A 19,725-nucleotide genomic window follows, 5' to 3' on the forward strand; every position below is an offset into this window, starting at 1 on the left:
GGCCCCAGGCCCCATGACCATAATAGGCACTGAGAGTGGCGAACAGCGTGGCCTGGGGAGAGTGTGCGCTCGCTCCGCACCCCAGCCCTGCCCGAGAGTTATGGGCCGTGGAAGAGGAGGGGAGGTGTGGGGGGGGGGGTGGGGGGGGGGGCTGCCCCGAGCCCCACATCTGCCCTCCTTCAACAGAGACGAAGTGCAGCCAGCAGGTCTCGGGCTGGGGGACGGTGGACGAGTCCTCCCAGCGCTGCTCCGAGACATCGGGCCACGGTTGTCCCGTCTCCTCGGCCCAACACACAGCCAGCAGCAGGGCTGACGGCTTAGCGAGAAGTCAAAATATTATGAAAACTAGCTCCGTCCCTATAATGAAAATATGCAGATGGTTTTATCACACCTACACTCCCGCATCCGTGGCCTAATTAAGGACAGCAAACTCACTTTTTGACTATTGGTCACTCCTGAAAAACTAATACAAATCAGGAGAAAAGGGCAGTCTGCGTTTACTCGAACAGTAAACTACCAGAAACTCCACCACTCCATCATCTCAGACTAATTGTGCAATCACATAGCTCAGATCCAGCCTCTTGTGACCACAGGCACATATGGTAGTGGGTCCCTTTCTCCTCCAGTCTCAGCCCCAGAAGAGAAACAGTAACGTGAGCTGTAGCACTAGCAGGGTTCCCCTCACGTAAACCTAACATTTATTTGGGTGGACCAAAAGGAGTTTCTATACCTGATCCTCTCAATTAGCAGAACAATGGCGGCTTTATAGCAAGCTGCACCATTGTGTGACACGGTGCCTGTTGTCTCATCCACGCTACGACAACACCTACGTTCGGGAGCCGACTGTTCACAGAGGGCTACAATCCGATAGCCTCAGGAGGCACGAGGGGGCTCGGACCGGGACAAGGACGAACAAGGGAGCTCGGACCGGGACAAGCCCCCGGAGCTTTGCGTGAACAAGTGAGGGAGAGATGTGAAGGCCCTCGTTTGTTTCTTTCAGAGACACAGCCTGAATACATGCCACCTCTCTCTGGGACCTGGACCTGCAAGACCCAAGCAGGGGGGACCGAGCCATGAACCTGCCCGTCAGGCCAAGCTGCACACGCTCCGTCCCGCAGCTCAGAAGGGCCTTCACGTCAAACGATCGGCGTCTTCTTAGAAGACATGCGGTGAGTACACGGAAGGAGGCGGGCCCTGGAGCCGCCCTGGCCAACAATGCTCTGTAGACGTCACTCAGAGCGTGAAGAATGTGGTCGGGATCACTTTGTCAGAGCCGGTGTTCAGATTGGCAGTTATACTGCAAAAAAAAAAAAAAAAAAAAAAGGCCAGAACGAAGGAAAGAAAAACAGTGAGTGAAAAAAAGCAGCGTCATTATTCAATCTGCCAGAGATGGCGATGATGACGTTGATTAATGCCGCTTGGCTTTTTAAATAAACTACTCCTGAGAGAGTACAACCCCACAACGGCGGTACAACCCCACACCCCACACCCTTCACCAGGGCCCACTTCAGACCCGGGGGTCTGCCCCTATTCGCTGCCATGAGCACCCACCCCACCACACACACACACACACACACACACACACACACACATAAACATACACACACACACCTCTCTTGCCCCACCACCATATGCTGCAAAACAATCAGCTGAGAACAACAGCAGGTCTGCGTTCCACCACCACAGCACTCTGCTCCCCTCAACACTACAGGAGAATGAATCACTCCCTTATTTTGCATTTTGCCACTGGCCCTGGGCACTCTCTCCCTCCCTCTCTCCCTCCCTCCCTCCTCCTCTTTTTCCTCGTTTCCTTCTTTTTTGCTCTTGATCTGATTCTATTAGCAGCGTGGTGGGCTCGGGGCTGGAGTGAGAAGGTGCAGTAGAAGGAGTGAGATGGGCCTAATTGGCTGGCAGCTACCGCCGTCCCCCTCCAGCAGGTCCACCCTCCCACCAGCTCCGCAAGGCACTCATTAACGCCGTTTTGCAGCCGTCTCCAGATTTTCCTATCTACTCAGCCGCGCTGCCCTCTTGCAGTTAGCCAGCATGGCCGCGTAGGACGCGAGCTCCGTAATACCTGGCCATCTCGTTAGGCGATGCTCACCACTGCCAACTCTCACTCCTGAAGGCTGATCTTGGTCATTAAAGCCAGCATTCCGAGTTGAAACACAGATGAAGTCGACTTTCCACCGGCTAAACTTTCACTTGTAAACCGGCACGTTCTGGAAGAACTTCAGAACTGACAGTTTCGAGGAATGCCCGATTAGCTACGTGCTCTCCTGATAGCGTCTGACGTTCACCTGCTATCGCACGTCTATCCTACAGCCGCTCGGCAAGCCGAAAGTTCAAACAAGAAATAGTTAAACGAAAACAGGGCCGAGTGACAAACACAGCCTGAAAAGGCTTCAACTCCGCGGCCCTCGGAAACAAAGCCCACTGCCCGCCAGACTTGGTAACCCAGCAGAGCTCCACAAGTTTTAAACCTTACACTTCCAAATTAGCATTCTGGAATCGTTATGCACCAATCAGTGTTGGGCACGCTGGCACGCCGTAGATCACCCCAGGCACCTACGAGGGAGCTATGAAGCCAGCCTGCGTCTCCCTCTATAACTCACACAGATTGTGCAGTGCGACATTACACATAATAAGAACCGCACTCTTGCTAAGCAGAAAATGTTGTTTAGACTTAAAAACTGAAGCTAAAGGGACTTCTCTCCTCATGAGACTAACCATAAAGGAGGAAGGCTCCGAGACACAGGAGATCCATGTATATGTAACTACAGAATAAAAGAGCCACCAAGTCCCTGAACAAGCTACTTAAATAGTGACATAACATCTCCATAACTGTGGCTCACCACATTGAAGGATTTAAACCAGCTATCCCAATCTCAAACCTTGGCAGATAAACAGGAAATGTGGGCCTAGGTATGCACACAGACTTGCTGAAGCTGGTGTTGAGATGTTTTTAATGCAAGTGTTTCCCACTGTGCTTAGACGCATACAGTACTTCCAGTACCACAGAAGAGACTCTGGCTACTTCAACCCTTCACAACATCAGTACACTCTTGGTTTCTTATTTCAGTTCAATATTCCAGTAAAATTAAATGAGTAAAAATGGCTGAATTTAGAAAAAAAAAACACAAACAACTAGTGTTGAACTTTTCAATCATAGTCAATCAAAAAAAAAATACTAATTGGAAACAGCACGAGTCTGTCTGAAATAACATTTTTATACGGATTAAAACGTAAATTAGATTTTTAATCACATGGCTTTTAAACAAGCTCAACAGTCTGTATTAAAACAACCAATGCACAACAGCGAAAAATCACACATTTTTTTCCAAGACAATTAAACAAATAAAAGGGCTTCTCAAGGGGACACATGGGGTCTCAAGGTACACATCTTAACAGTTAGAGATGTCAGGTGACCTTTGACCTTGGAGCCTTTTTTGAGTCGTGCGAATGAGGGATCCACTGAGGTTAATGTCAGCGTCCCCTCTGCGACTCCCTGAACGGCTCCCGAGCCCCAACTAAAGCAGGCAGCCAAAAGGCATTTGCAGGAGCTGTGAGCAGGAGAGGGAACTTCAAGAGCCAATGACACATTTCCCTCTGAAGCCCAGTCTGGGGAAGAAAGAAATGGCATATGTTTAACATTACACTAATCTGGTGAAATCGCACGGCACATCGGAGATCCTCCGTTTCTGCAGAGCTAACAAAGTGAGGACCTCGTAATCGACGTTTATTACAGGGCGTTTAATACGCACGTCTGCACAGGAGAGACTCGGCCCACTACAGCATTCTCTTCCATAACTTTCCTTAGGATCAACTACTGCTCCAGACCACAAACTATGTGGTCATTTTCAAAATTAATCAGATTATCGGATTTCTACGCTCATTGCTTTTGCATTATTAGTTCAGGCCTAAGGACAGAAACGCAGGAACAGACGTTCAACAGAGACGGCTGCAGTATGCTGAAAATGACGTCAAGAGACTTAAAAAGGCAGCTCGACTACAAGGACCTGGCAATCACCTTCTGAAAACATTTTTCAGTGGTCCTTCATGGTAACGTATTACATGGCAATAACTTTAATTTACGACGCGGTCCAACAGCCGGAAAGGACACACAAGCATAGCGGATAAATGCAGCAAAATTTTCAGATGGCCTAGGGGAAAGAGAAGGGTATGATTCAAACGCGCAGACCTGTTGCCAAGGAAGGCGTGAAACAGACGTGAGCAAACGCAAAAGGTGTCCTGCCATTTCAGCGAAAGCAGTGGCACGTGAGGAACTTGAGCTATGACCAAAAACCAACACGCTGCATCACAGATACTCTGGCAGCATTAGCTGAGACATAGTTACACATAGTTACGCTACGTCTGCTGCAGTGTGGTCGGGTGGTGGAGACCCACTCCACTTACACCAATGAAGAAAGTTCAGACAGCAGCAGGACAAAAAAAAAAAAGCCAAAATATCCCTCACTGCTACCGATACCACAGAAATGAGCATGTTCACAGCATAGGCTAGAAAAGCGTGCATGGCCTGTAATATTAGATCAAAACAAGAAAACAGTGACCGGAACAGCATTGAAGAGAAAGAAAGTCAAAAGAACACTACCGTTCCACATAAAAGCTCAAGTGTGGAATGATGGCCTTCCTTAGGATCAAAGCACCCCTAACAGCCTGGCCCTTAATGGGGAAGACGACCAAGAGGAAGCTGGGACACGAAGGCTGGCTTAGAAGTGACCATAAAGCAGCTTAGAAAAGCCAGATGAACCTCACATAACCCTGTTGAACCCACCACGCCAGCCATGTGGGCATTTAGCAGAGAAAAGCTCTACTAGACTGGGGGGGCATTTTAGTAACACTGCTATAGCTGAACGGGGGGGAGGGGGGCAATCTAACATACACACGCCCACACACACCACATGCATTATAATTGGATTTTGATAGCAGATAATGGTTTGAGTACATACCTCTGCTGTGCATTGGGTTATAGCATTACCAGTACCAGTTCCACAGGGAGGCAGATATCAGAGTTGGCAGAGTATCCAAAGCCCTTGCCCTGCCTCTGAGGTATCCCTTATTCCACGTCCATGCTGGCTTCAAATTTATTCCATTGTTTTCTTCAGCGTGAGCCGGGTTCACTCGGGCCGCGCTCTCTCCGCATTCGCCGCTCCCAACGTGCCCTCCTGTGTCAGATCTTCCTCAGAGGACCTCAGCAACACAGCCGATCCCAGACGAGAGCAGGGGCCACATCACACTGCTGTCCTCTCACACTGCACGGTCTGGCTCCAAACACACACACACACACACACACACACACACACACACACACACACACACACAGATTAGACGGGGCAAACTTCAACGCACACTTCTAAACAATACGTTCACTGGCCACGATTATCACAATTAACATACATACAGTGTTAATTAAAAAAACATTGTGCTGAAAGGTTTAGGACAAGTGTAAAAGAAAATCACGGCTGCCTACCCTGGCGTCTACAACACGAGCAGAGTCAGACAACATACGTTTGATCAACTGGAACGGCATCGTGGCATTAAGTACTAAAAGGAGACCACAATAATAATCCAGAGAAAGTGTCGCTCAGTGCGGCGTGGCCAAGCGTCCTGACAGCAGGACCGACCAACGGGAGCTCCGACAAAACAGGCCCTCTGGAAACAGGAAAACAAACACACTCAAGGAAAACTGCTGCAGTCTTCCCTCCAACTCCTCCTCTCCCTCCAGCTCATTCTGTCCGACCTGTCTCCAACAATGTACGAGTCCTATGTTATAGCCTCCACACAAGCCTCCAGACCACACAGATGGAGAAGAAACAGAGAGCCACAACTGAGGGAGAAGGGGGGTAGCAGGGAAAGAGAGAGACAGAGAGGGAGAGAGAGGCAGAGAAAGAAAGAGAAAAGAAAGGCTAAAAAAAAACTGAAGTGTGGCAAAAGAACACAAGGGAGAAGGCTAAACTGACTCATCACTGTTCCAGAGGAGCGGAGAACGTAGGCTCTGAGCTGGGGGGTGGGGGTGGTTGTGGGGGAGGTGTGGAGGGTTATCTGAGCATGGAGCTCTCCGCTGCAGCAGTCAGAGAGTGGACAGAGCGGGCAACTCTGAGGAGAAACACAAGTTTCCCAAAGTTTCTGCAAACTTTCCCCGGTCGTTCCCTCTGAACGTAGTGAGGAGGTGGCCCGCTGAGAAGCTAGGAACGCCGCTACACCCCCCAATGGAACGCCGCTACATCCCCACTGCTACACCCCCGCCACAGGTCCACGCCAGAACTTCCTCAGTCTGGCCCTCAGCACACCGGAGCTGCTCTCATACCCACTGCAAGGGCACAATTGGCCAAAATACGAAGAAACCAGACGAAGTCAAGATACCTCTCAATGGTTTGAAAGAGGTATTCGGTCAATAGGTCCACTTTGACGACTCCTATGGACAGAAAATCTACCCAACAGCAAAATGTGTTCATATACCAGTCAAAGTGGCACGAAGATAAAAAAAAAATTTTGAAAAACAAGGCATTTTGATTTGAGCTAACCTACGGACGACCACGACGACTCCTTATTGTCATCAAAACATGACAAACACCTGATTGCAGCAAATAAAGGAACAGAAATGGAAAAGACTCTGAACTCATTATCCTCAGCATGATAACATCACCACAGAGAAGGACAACATGAAGAGAACAAGGACTTTAATCGCAGCCATCACGAGCCTTCAACATCAACATTTAATTAATATACCACTGCCATTATCAGTGCAGTCCATCATTAAGCTGCCAACGTGTGAAACAGCTTTCTTTAATTTAACTAGTTTGTGAAAATAATTAAGGTGATAAGATGAATTAACATTATATTAACATGTAACTATATCTGAAATTTTTAAAACATTTTTGTAATTAAAAATGATGAAAACGGCAGGAGTTCAAATGCAATGTCAACCCCCTAAAGAAATCCTTTCTAGAAAAGACTCTCCTGTGCCTGACGGTTGAAAGTTAAAGGTTGCTATGATACCCCAGGCCTCGCTGATAACACCCTCATTTTCACCATTCTCTCACACGCAACAAAATACAGAACACACACACACACACACACACAAAAGACAAAAGAGAAGAGAGACGCCTGAAGTAGTTTGGATTCACACAGCATGTCACTTCAGGTCATTTTCCTCTCACTCCCAAACAAGCTTTTCATATCACTTCACCAATCGGTACGCTTGACTGAAGACAAAAGCAGCGGTCAGTGTACACCACACACACCAACTACATCCAACTTTATGAACATCTCTCATTCACAGAACTGCTCAACCAAAAACTAAGGACAAAAAAGAACAAACTGAACTATGACTCAGCTGTGACTGAACTATGTTGTTGAAATGCTAAAGGAAACTACAGATTTTTTAAAACCAAGTATGACTCAAATGCACTTTGTCTAATTGTTTTAGCATGATCTGCAATAGAGGTTTCTTCTTTCTAAGCTAGAAAATAACAGAGAATAACTTTTCCCCATATATGCTGAACATCGGAATACTCCTAACCACAAACGTAGTTTAGATCATCTTAAAGGTAAAATTTATGCCTCGTTTAATGCAAATGTTTAATGTTTTAAAAGTTTCTAACGACAGTTTTCAGAACTCTGTTATTGTGGTTGTATGCAATTGTACAGGAAACTGTTGATGAAAGGAACATAACAGTCTGATACAAAATCTAAAAATATTTGAAATGTATTAAAGTCTTAATGTGTTTGAGATGTGCATGAAAATTAATGTAGAAAAAGATTTACACCATCAAGATACTTTTTTTCCCACCCAACAACTCTAGCAGACAGAAGTACATACAACACTCTAAGGGCAGTTTGTCAAAACTACTTTTGGCATTGTGTTGTAATCAACTTTTCTTACAGGACACAGAACATTTATAAATCACCACATCTAGAATACACAATAGCCACTTACAAATCCTTTCAAGGCATGAAATAAAACAGGGTGGATTAAGGAACTTCATTTGTATTTTTCTATTACAGTCCAACTGTGACTTAACATGCCAATTGTACCTATTTGAATTAAAAAATAACAACAAAAAAAAACTAACAAAAAAATACTCTAAATTCCCAAAGTACTCTATGTTTCCCTCTCAACCGTCTTCTCATTCAACAGCGCACACACGGATCTGCAGGGCAGAGGCCGAGCGTGGGGTTCATCTTGCTGTGCTAAGAAGGGAGTCCCAAACGAAGACCAAAAGAAGACCAAAAGAAGTTGTGCAAACTTAAAAGCCACGCAGGAGAAACGCAAGCTTCCCTGCTGATACTTTCACTGAGCGGCGAGGCCCGAATTCAGCTGTCAGCCGTAAAGTTCTCCACTATACAACGCTGATCTATTGCATCCCGCCCAAAGGGCCCACAGATGCAGGTCCATTTACATTTCAAATCTACCTCACCCAGTTCAATCACTTCAAACAGCTCTTATCAGACAACCCATGCCGATCTTACTCTTCTCTTTACAAACTGATCTGCAGAGAACTAATCTCAATACCCACAGGCCCACACTCAAGGACAAATATCAACACTTGTGTATTAGAAAAGGCAGAAACTCTCAACGACATGCTGAAGAAATACAAATACTTTGAGTTCTCAGCAGACAGTAATAACATGCCAGTTTGAAAATCAGAATATACCATGCAAAAAAAAAACAAGAGGGAGAAACAAAAATTCCTTCATAAAATATATGTAGATTTACATGCACATATAAACAACAGATCAGTGAAGTTGGCACAGCCAGGAAGGCAGAAGAATACAGTGGAGACGGAGGAACTTCCTTGTTGACACTATCTGAAACTCGGGTTTACAGTCGAGTCCCTCTCGTCTTCTCTCCAAACGATGGGTGCCCTTGTTTGCTCAGGCTTCGTCATTAGGAAACTTTCACTGACAAGAAAGCGGTCTTTCAGCAACCCACTGGGCATCATTTCCAGCCTGCCTTAGCCTTAGACTTTACAGGAAACGGCACAACCTGTGTACTGAAACCAACTTGGGAATTTTGTGTCATAACAATCAGATATGGGTTATGCTTCAGTGCCGCGAGTTAGTGTGAAAGACGGGTGATTTTTATCTCAGGTTAGAGTAAAATACTTTTTTCCACCCACTTAAACCTACCGGTAATGTATCAACGTGCTTTCAGGCTGTAAAACCCAATGAGCTGGCACTCTTACCAAAGCCACAGTTGTTTGCAACAACTAGGAAGAAGCAACAACACAAACAAGTCACTATGTAAGCTATAGACACTTGTTTTTCAGTCATTCAAAAAAGTGGCCTGTGTATAAAATTGTATGTACGGCAACTAAAGTTCTGGTTAAGAAAAACAATGGACATGTCAATGATTGAAAATATTTGTATAATGCTGATATATAAAAGTTAAGATTTTGTGAAGTAATTTCTCGTATTTCGTGAGTGTACGCTAGCTAATTGCTCCTGTTTTGTAGCAACTTACAAGTTGCTCTTACAATAAATATATGAACAGTCCAACAGAGCCATGAAGTGCCTCGGAACGCCGTAAAGTTTACCAACTTACTAGTGAAAACCCCAAGCATGTATTTACATGTATATCCATCAACCTCGCTAAATATATTTTTGTACTGACTTTTTTTTTTATAGGAGAACCTAAAATCCGCTATTCGCAAACTTCCTTCTTAAAACCTGGTGCACGTCTCCATCGCCTCGTCAGCGTCTTGGGGAATACTACATTGAATAATAGCGAAATTAAACAGCAGTCTAGTCTACAATTAATCCACAAAACAAGTAATCCATTAAACAAGCAAACATAAAAAGAAACTTTTTTAAATTCTGTACATTCTCCACACAAACAACCTGCATGAGTAGCTGGCAAAATGCTCAACGACCTTCAGTATGTTGCCATGCCTACGCTTTTTCTTATCTTAGATAAGTTACGGAAAGTTTTATAAAGTTGTATAGAAAGTGATATCTTACAATGAAATAATATTTTAGACAAAAACCACCCGAGATCAAGCCAAACAAACTTTTCTGTTTTATTCTACATCTGATATTTAGGTTCTAGCTGCTCTGTAGCTCACCTAACATGTACTTACACACAATAAGGAATAGACAGGCTCACACGTTGCGGCACAAACCCACATCACACTTCTACATCACAAATAAAGCAGCAGATTAAACATCGCCTTCCTTTGCCCATCGACCCATAATACATAATAAACGGCACGTCACGAAAACACGTTACATCAAATAAAAACGCCGTCATTTTTAAGAAATAGGAAGGGGAAAAAAGTCAAACCTACTGAAACTCATGTTTTCTTCCTTGTGCCTGAACGTGACCCACTGTTGGGGGTGCTGCGTGTAGCAAGTAGCCAGTTTTTTTATTTTTCTTGCGTTTGACCCAACAAAACCTAAATGGCATGTGAAATCCGAGCAGCGTTGGTCCCTTTTACTGCAAAGTAGCTCACAACTGATTCGCGAAATCCCTCAGCCTGCTCACCATTACATAACACTCGCCTGAAAAGCGACCAGCATTCAGGAACTACTGCAAATTCACATCTCATTGTGTCTGTTGTGTTCGCAATGCTCATTGATTCGCTTTCTCCTTACCTGTTGATTAAATTGCAATTGTCTTTGCAGTCTGAAAGATGGTGGAGCTTTGGCGTGAACCATGAACCGTCTTTGTGTTGTTTGTTTGTTGATCTCGGGAATTATTTCTTTTTTTTGTTGTTGTTGTTGTGGGCATATAAGATTTCGGATTGCTCCTGTGCGAGTGAAATCGGTGTAACTGTGTTTTTAATATCAAAAAACGCCTGAGTCTGTTTGGAAAAGGTTCGTTTGCAGTGATCTCAGTTTATCAGAAAATGTTATCGCTTGTCAGGACCTCAGACTCCAAGCATTACGTCAGTTTCAAGACACCAACACTATTAATATCAAGAAGCCCTTGCGGAGGAAAGCGCCACCCTAGAGCCAGCAGTCTTAAAGGGACAGGGACCTCTCCTCCTCCGCCTGTGCTGCTGATGCACCACCTGCTCACTTCATAACCACTTCTCAACGTTCATTTATAAGAGCATGTGAGTGGGTTGAAGGTGTGGTCCACAGTTCACTGGGCACTAACCTAACAACAAACACACAATGCTAATGTGCTCAATTCCAGTATAAATACTTTAGCCTATACAGTCGTTAATGGTACACATATTACGTAGTATGTATACTGTATACGCCTATACCGTTATGGTGAATAAAGGATATTTTATTAAGTTTGGGGGTTTTTTTACACAACCCGTAAGGAAATTAAAACGATTCAAACTGCCTTGTATATATTTATAAGTGCTCCTATGATTTTTTTTCAGGAAATTATAAATTGCATTCATCATTATAATGCTAATAATTGCAAAGTGATAAAGATATAATAATACATAGGCTATGATGTAAATAATTACTGTAAATAATAAAAAATGCAAAAGCAAAAGTGAAATCACCACTGGGGTTTATAAACTATTTATAATCATTCTACAAAATGACTTTTCTAGCATTACACCATGAACAGGGGGGGAAAACATAAATCTCTGTGACAGATTATAACAAAAGCTGGGGTAAAAATCTGCTGACTGGGTTTACACGACTATAAAACCCTCACCAGTACAGACAGTGCCCAAAAGCACAAAGTAAAAATTAAAGTAGCAAAAAGAAAATTATTATAATGAGGAGGAAATGTGTACATAGCACACATTACAGTTTTGCTTTAGTTTGTTTTTTCTTTCTTTTTATTTTCGTGTTTGTGTGAATTCTTTACTTTTCATTTCTTTTTGTGGCATACATCTCTTCAACAATAAACATGTATAAATAAAAAAATATATTCCAATGATATCATCTTGCCTTATCCCACAAATAATGTAGTGTATTCTTAAAAGTAGACAAAATGAATTGAACAGAAATCATTTATTGAGAGCAGAGATTAATGTAAGCCTTGGGTACACTTCTGCAAATACTTATACATTTACAGCCTCTTCAAGTGACTCATTCTGTGTATTAGGGAGAATCAAAATCATTTTTCAGTCAGAAGGGAAAGTTAATGAAGCGTAAGCACCAGTTTTGTCATTCTCCAGCCACTCCAGTGAGATTAGATGCTGTTTTCTGTTCAGAATAAATGTCAAAAACATAGTGTAGGGAGAACATTTATAATGTGTGAATATTTTTTTAAATTCTCACATGTGTAAGTTTTCTCTCACTCTGTCTCACTTCTCTCTCTCTCTCTCTCTCTCTCTCTCTCTCTCTCTCTCTCTCCCATTCTCTCTCTTTCTCTTTTCTCAGTTTGTGTTAAATCCAGCTGACTGTACACAACATGAATTGTGTTCAGGTTCTCCACATTGACTGGTCTTGATTGATGATATTCAAGCCCACTATATGTTTCCTGGGGATTTAAGTGATGGGAAAGTTGCACTGTCCAGAGCTCAGAGGAGACCTGCCATCTTCTCCAGTGGCTTGCAGAACATCCCTCTGTTCTCCCCAGCTGTCGGTGGTGCAGGACCTCTGACCCTGTAAGAGAAACAGTCTGTCTGTTCTGCCTACTTACTGCAGTGTAAAGATGGAGAAAAAGGCTTTAAGAAAACCTCATGTCAAAATGATGCTTATATGGAGTTCAAATGTATTTCAGAAATCAGATTATATTTTATATGGATATATTTCGGGGACACCACCGAGGTACTTGTACTCCTGGGGTCTATTAACCCAGAGTCCTAAAAGTTATTTTTGTAAGCTTTGCGTTTTCTCCAGCTAATCTACTGCCATTATGAAGTACTGCCTGAGGTGCTGGCCAGAAGAAACTTGAGGAGTGAAATCAAAACTGTTTATCTCACTTAGAGATAGCATACCACGAGGTAGCCATCACGGCAATATTTTTAGTTTGTGTAGCTATATTCTGCAAGACACATTACATCCTCTGATAGCTGGTGATAGCTGGCTCCAGCACCGCCACCTAGCCCAGCTCGGTTCTGTTTCAGTATTGCCTTTCGTCTGTCCATGTTAACAGCCAGACACATCATGTGGACATATTTAGAACTCCCCATGGGTAGGTGACTGCCCTCAGTTGAGCTTCACTGCCCCCACCAAGTGTTTATTTTGATCAATTATACAGACACTGCACACTCTCGTAGCTAATTAGTACTAATTAACCACTTTATATGTGCTAACAACATATTCATTTCCATTCTGAGTCACTTGACATTTTGGAGGGTTCAAAAATAAATGGTAAACTTTTAACAAACTAGATCACATTATCTTTCATTTACTGTAAAACACATCAGTGACCATCTTTGCCATATGCAATGTCTATACTAATGTATTTCTATTAAAACAAATAGAAATGTGTTCTCATGCTGGTGAAAACAGCACTAATCATTCTGCATGCTGGAATTGGAGGCACTATAGGAAAAGATGCCAGTGTGGGGAATTCAGTAGTCTGTGGAATTCAGCAGTGTGATCCACAATTCTGGGAAATGACACAGCTCCATATTACACTGCAAACCTGCATCTGCTGCCAACACCTCCACCTGCAGCCTTGACGTCCCGGCTCCACAATGGATGTGGCTTTCATGGAGAAACGACTGAAATGAAGGAACTGAAAAGTGAGTTTTGCAATTATATTTAAGTATTAACTTAAGGTTAAGAGGCTGCATAGGGCATACAAATACACATTAAAAATAGAAAAAGCAGAGATAATGAACTTTACAAAAAGGTTCGACTAAAGCACAATTTTTAAATTTAATTTGACATCTTTAACTATATTTGGAATTCAGGGAAATGTAATGATAAAAATCCCTCCCATTTAAGAGATTAAGCCAAGAACAAAATAATAAAAATGTGGCATGATTTAAAAAACTTTATTCACTTGAACAAGTATAAATGTGAACATAATTCTTACAACCGCAATAATGCAGCCTATATATTTAATAAATTTGTATTCGAATGCAGAGTGCACTGCCTTGGACCAGTGGAAGGATCACTGGTGGTGATGCTCTTGACAGCTTCAGTGTGACTGATTTAGGAAGGACCACAGAGCAGAGTGACTGATTTAGGAAGGACCAGAGAGCAAGCACCATACTCACATGTTTCTCCAGGTACAGGCACTTTTCTACAAACGGAGAAGATCCTTTTTTGGCCTGTGCTGTGTGGGTGGTATGACAGAGTAATAGTGTGATACTGCAATAGGTAGGCGTGGCCTGCTCGGTGTGGTTGTTATAAGCAAAGCAATGTGGATTCTGTTCACTATGCAAGTCAGCAGTATTTCTTTCTCAAACCTCAGCTGCAGTTTGCCCACGTAGAGAGCGTGTGTGGGTAAAGGAGATCATAAAAAAATAAGGAACGAGAAAAGAGAAAAGCAGAGAGGAAAAGAGGAGAAATTGTCTAAGAGATTAAAAATCTGTCCTGCTCCACGGTGCTGCACTTCACACTCTACAAGCCCAAGAAAGAAAAGAAGTGATAGAAATTATGAGTGTGCACAGCAGTAAAGTAATGGATAGAATTCCTGAGTTTTCTAAGATGATTTCACCAGAGCTCCGAAGAAGGTTTGAAACATTCAGAGAATTATTATACAAATGGGTCTACAAGCAACTGGCCACTGTACGAGATAAACATCAGCTACTGCCAAAGCCGGCTGCAGCTACGTAGATCCGTCACCTCTGACGGCTCCTCACCTTGAAACTGAAAGAAAGCCAGGAGTGAGTTCTCAGCCGACGCTACCCTACGTGCTCTCTGGTGCTTGACAAATGAAGGCCCCCAAGACTTCTCCTTCTTCCTCAGATACAGGGACGTAGACGTGGAGTTGCATTCACTGCTGTGTTTTGTTGTGTTTTTGCAATAGTTCCTAACAGTTGTGTCCTCGTATGAACCCAGGTGTCTGTAACTGAAAGAGGGAGCACTTAAGGTGCTGTCACAGTGCTTCATCATAGTGTAAACTCTTGGACTCTGTAAAACACGCAGACATACTAAGCAAGAGGTCAAAAAATTTCGTATATTTGTCGCTATTATTCAGACAAGTTTATTACGGGGATGGGGGGAGTGTTCATGTTTGACTGAGCTATAACTCTAAGATGATCAGAAATATGAGCTAATGGAGGTCAGTAATCTCTCCCTCTAGCTCTCTCTCTCTCTCTCTCTCTCTCTCTCACATCCCCCCCTCTCTCTCTCTCACTCACTTTCTCTCACACACTTTCTCTCTCTCTCCCTGCTTAGATTTCATTATTGGCTCTGTATATCTCTCTCTGTATCTCTCTCTCCCCAGTAAACTCTGAAAGCCAAGATCACCATGAGGAAACATATGAAGATAATCAACATATCTAGTGATTTTTTCCTGTCTTGAGCTGTCAGATGGGATTTTGTTGGAGTCAGTAGAAGCCACTCACAACATCCTTCTGTTTTACTGCAGACTTTGTATCTCCAAAAAAAGGTATCAAAACAACATAACAAAAGATATACAATACAGAAGAGATAGAATTGAAATCAATAAGAGTTCACACTCCTATGTTCTGGTCTCTTCTGGTGATGCTTGACATTGAATATCACAATCTAACTATATTGTCCTGGGAGGATATCTTGTTCTTAATCTTCTGTGAGGAATTCTGGAATGAGGACCATGTCCTTACTTTGGTTCCGTTTGCATGGGGTGTGTACATCCTGGTGGGACTGGACTGTGTCACAGGTCATCTTCACTCCATGCCCTCTCTGTCATCATCACACCCTCTGTTCTGATGCCTCCTCTGGTCTATCAGCACTTCCATGTTTGCAGGAAACATGCCAGCTGTTCCCACTGTGTGTGTGTGTGTGTGTGTGTGTGTGTGTGTGTGTGCATGCAAATATCTTGATAAGAGAACTTAAAAAAAACACAGACAAGTTACAGTTTAAATGCTAATCCTCTATATAGATAGTATTGTCTGTCTGTGTTCATGAGAGAGAGACAGAGAGAGAGAGAGAGAGAGAGAGAGAGAGAGAGCACATGCTCTAAGGTGCTAGAAGAACGTCAGCAGGTGACTACATATATCAGCAAGTTAATTCCAGAGGTGTGTTGATATGAAATACAGCCAAACACACTCATGGGTCTCCCTTCCGCTTTCCTCTCCATCATGGTTATGCAAAAAGGACGCAATAAATTAAAAGATAATGCAGAAGAGAAAGATTACGGCAAACAGATTAGCTAAGGAATTTGCTTAGATGAATGAATCAATCTCAGATTCGTCCCATCACTCTCTCACTGTCTTCACCGTCGTGTCTACAGCGTACTGTATTTGAAAAAAGGGAGAGAAACCGTCGATGCTGACGCATTATATGGGGTGATTCACTCAAGGACAGTGATGGTTGCTTAGCATTTGGCCAGCACCCAAGACCAATAAAGCAACAGTGCTGCGTTTGTTTTACTATTAAATCACTATGCTTGTCTGCAGTGCTAATATATGGGCCAAAGCATCACAATAAATAGAATTCCATTAGACCTCCTGACATGGGGCCTACACACTCATTTTATGCAATTCATTCATTTTTAGACACTGGGACTTAATATTATCAGGAATAAACATACAACACATGGAGGGCTATGGGAATCACATCTGAAATTTAATATAGTCATTTTCATGAATAACAGTAAAATAGAAGAAACAAATGCTCTCTTATGACAATCCAACCTGATTGACAGAGCACTCGTAATGGATGAGAAACTACAATCCAACAGTCAACTGACAATCTGACTCACATCCTTCAAGATATTATTATAATCTTTGCACTTGGGTGATAATCTCTCTCAGTAATTATTTCCTTTCATTTTGTCTATCTAGCAAACAACAGAAAGAGAGAGAGAGAGAGAGAGAGAGAGACACACACACACAGAAATAACACTTGAAACACTTATGAAATGAGAACTTGCATTTCGTTTGTGTATCTGTTTGTCTGTGACAGTAATAGTGATGGCGCGAGCGTGACACTTTGTGTGAGAGAGAGATGGATTTGGGGTTCCTCTCGTGCTCAAAAAAGGCAATGAGGGGCCCTCGCGTGCCAAATCCACTCTGCCGTAGGTCACATCAGCACGGGAGGGGGGCGGAGCTGGTGGGCCCTGCTCCTCACAACCTCCAGACACTCACTGACTTATGAAGGGATTCCAGGATAACTGATACGCCCCCTGATAATTCTGTGCATTATGGGGCTCTTTTCTCTCTGAGAGAGACAAAGACAAAGAGAGAAATAGTACCTTAACTATGAAGATGTAGAGCTGTGATCCATATTTGGTGACGGAGTCAGCCTACATTTTAGAAGGCAGTGTCAAGGACAGATATATCATAACTATCCACAAGAACCTTGTATATCCTACACAACTGAACAGCTGTGGACTAGGGCAGAACGTGTAAAAGAAAATTGATTTTATATTGTTTGCACTTAATCCCCATGTCAACATGTCTAAAGTAATTCATTTGTACCTTACTTTAACATCAGTTTTCAGTTTGGAGAGCATGGATAAGGTTCATGCATTATTTCCACACTGACTGAAGTTATTGGAGAGAACATATACTTTGATTTAAAAGACAGTATAATAGAATCAAATATTTATGTATTTGAAGAATATGGAAGTCTATAGATGTGTGTGGACATCATGTGAAATCGTATGTATATACTCTATATATACAGGTGCAGGTGTAGCATAATTCACTACAATTATTAATTATTACAATTATTATTACATTTTATGTGTGTGTGTGTGTGTGTGTGTGTGTGTGTGTGTGTGTGTGTGTGTGTGTGTGTGTGTGTGTGTGTGTGTGTGTGTGTATGTGTGTGTATGTGTGTGATCCAAGGCCTCTTCCTCTCTGACAGCAAACGCAGCATCTGAGGTTTCCTGTCACCTGCAGGAACTTCCTGCCTCTCGCTCATCCAGGCCTCAGGAAGGAAAGGTTCAGTCTGTTGTATGGACAACAACCAGAGAGCAGAAACAAGGTGCTAACTGTAAGATTACTGTAACTGTAAGAGCATCACCCCTCTGGCCCCTTCTTGTTCCTTTGTTACATTTAAAAGGAGGGGATGGTCATTCTCAAACTGATGGATTGATTCATTTTCACGTCACCTGCCATTGGATGAGCCCCACTGCCTAAGAGACCGAGTTGTGTGATAGGCTACTAGCTCACGAGCCTCAGCACTTGCTCTCCACTGAATGGCCAGAGAGATCCCTCTGGGAGGATCCCCAGCCTGATTCCAGATACACTAAGATCCCTGGTTGCAGTAACTGAAACATGCTTTCTTGGTCTGCGTTCATTCCTCCATGTCCAAATGAGATCCTTTATTCTTTGATCTAGACAGTAAGTTTCTGAACATCACGTCCCTGTTGATAGGTGCAAAAAATCATTTGATGTCTCCTTCTGCCACGCCTCCTGTCTGTCCCACAGACCCATTCTTACCCACCTGTGTTCTCTTCGTTCCATTCCTCTCCACACAGCGCTGCCCCGCGGTTTGGCCGGCAACTGGAAAGAAAAGAAACCCAACCTTCTTTTCCAGTCCGTGAGGGCTGAGCGAAATATCAGCGCTTCACGCCGTAAGCGTCAGTGACTGAGCATGAAATGGATGTTGTCCAGTATCAAACATGGGCCATGTCCAACGGGAAGAAGATCGCCATCGTTGATGTTATATAATGCACCACCAGGGCAGAGCTGCAACGTGATCGGGCTGATTCATCTTCTGGACATGGTGTACTGCAGTACTGGGACCATGAGAGGAGTGTGGTGTGTGTGCCATATATCTGCTGGCGGACATCAAAAAGACAATGTAATCTCCCAGAGAAAGACAATGGAGAAAAAGAAAAGATCTTTAGGAAATGTCTCCTGCACAGCTGGAGCACGCAGGCTCAGAGCCAAGCGAAATATGCGGACCTGCCAAAGCGAATTACAACCGCAAAACAGGGGATTGTCTTTTCTAGCACCGTTAGTTACTTTGTCAAGTTAGAATTGATTTGAGGGAGGAAAACCTGACTGTTTTGAAAAACACCCAGCCACAAGTAATCAGAAATGCTGTGTTTCATGTGGTAATGCACTGCACATCTTGCTCCTGCAGCTACAGAGAAACAGTTTTGCAATAAGGAATATGATTGAAATATTGCGATGCATAAAAACCTGACAGATTTCTTAATGAGAGTTATCTTGACAAATGGCTGCGTGATTGGTCTTCAGAGCCGTGAGATGTTTAGCACATTCCAGGACATCTGTTCTGACGTATGGGCCATGTTTTTCTGGTGCTGGTGGTGTTGGGGGGGGGGATCTGCAACATGTACTTGCCAGACACCATGCTGCAGACAGGCCAGTCTCTCAGAGGAAGCACTCCGTCCGATAAACTCTCCTGACTTATCTTCACTGGGACACCACCCCTCCCTTTCATGCACTGGGGATGGATTTTCTGTTTTTAAGGGCTGCGGTGGTAGTAATGCGATACTCTGAAGCACGCGGTCTGCAGGCCACCGTGGCCATCTCAGAGCGGAGCGGCCCTGCCCTGCATCCGCGGAGACCTGCTGGAAAACTTAACAGCGTCCTCATGAACAACACAGGACCAGACGGGAAACCTCAACAAACAGGGTGCGTTCAAAGGCGGGAAAACATTTACGTAAAAATTCCTACGGGTACAGGGAGGCATGGACATCCTCACGAATGAAAAGGAAATAACACTGGGGCAGGGGCGGGGGGGTTGAGAGAGAGAGAGAGA

At 43.5% G+C, this 19,725-nt stretch overlaps 1 protein-coding gene across 7 annotated transcripts in view; it reads right to left on the reverse strand.

The window, feature by feature from the left end:
• trps1 (trichorhinophalangeal syndrome I) overlaps positions 1 to 10,935 on the reverse strand; it is a 94,950-nt gene extending 84,015 nt beyond the window's left edge. Inside the window, exons 1-3 of one of the 7 annotated variants that reach the window (XM_077009040.1) lie at positions 9,635 to 9,732; positions 9,151 to 9,230; positions 4,968 to 5,279 (exon numbers count right to left, since the gene is read on the reverse strand). In XM_077009040.1, the coding sequence (XP_076865155.1) occupies positions 4,968 to 4,980 (13 nt within the window). In that variant the 5' untranslated portion in view covers positions 4,981 to 5,279; positions 9,151 to 9,230; positions 9,635 to 9,732. Of the gene's footprint in view, positions 1 to 4,967; positions 5,284 to 5,488; positions 7,732 to 9,150; positions 9,231 to 9,634; positions 9,733 to 10,100; positions 10,267 to 10,307; positions 10,559 to 10,614 lie in introns of those variants that run through there. The other 6 variants (XM_077009036.1, XM_077009037.1, XM_077009035.1 and 3 more) reach the window with 6 other exon arrangements.
• Between the last annotated feature and the right edge of the window lie 8,790 nt (positions 10,936 to 19,725).

Source organism: Brachyhypopomus gauderio, chromosome 6 (genome assembly GCF_052324685.1).
Source record: "Brachyhypopomus gauderio isolate BG-103 chromosome 6, BGAUD_0.2, whole genome shotgun sequence".
Lineage (NCBI taxonomy): Eukaryota > Metazoa > Chordata > Actinopteri > Gymnotiformes > Hypopomidae > Brachyhypopomus > Brachyhypopomus gauderio.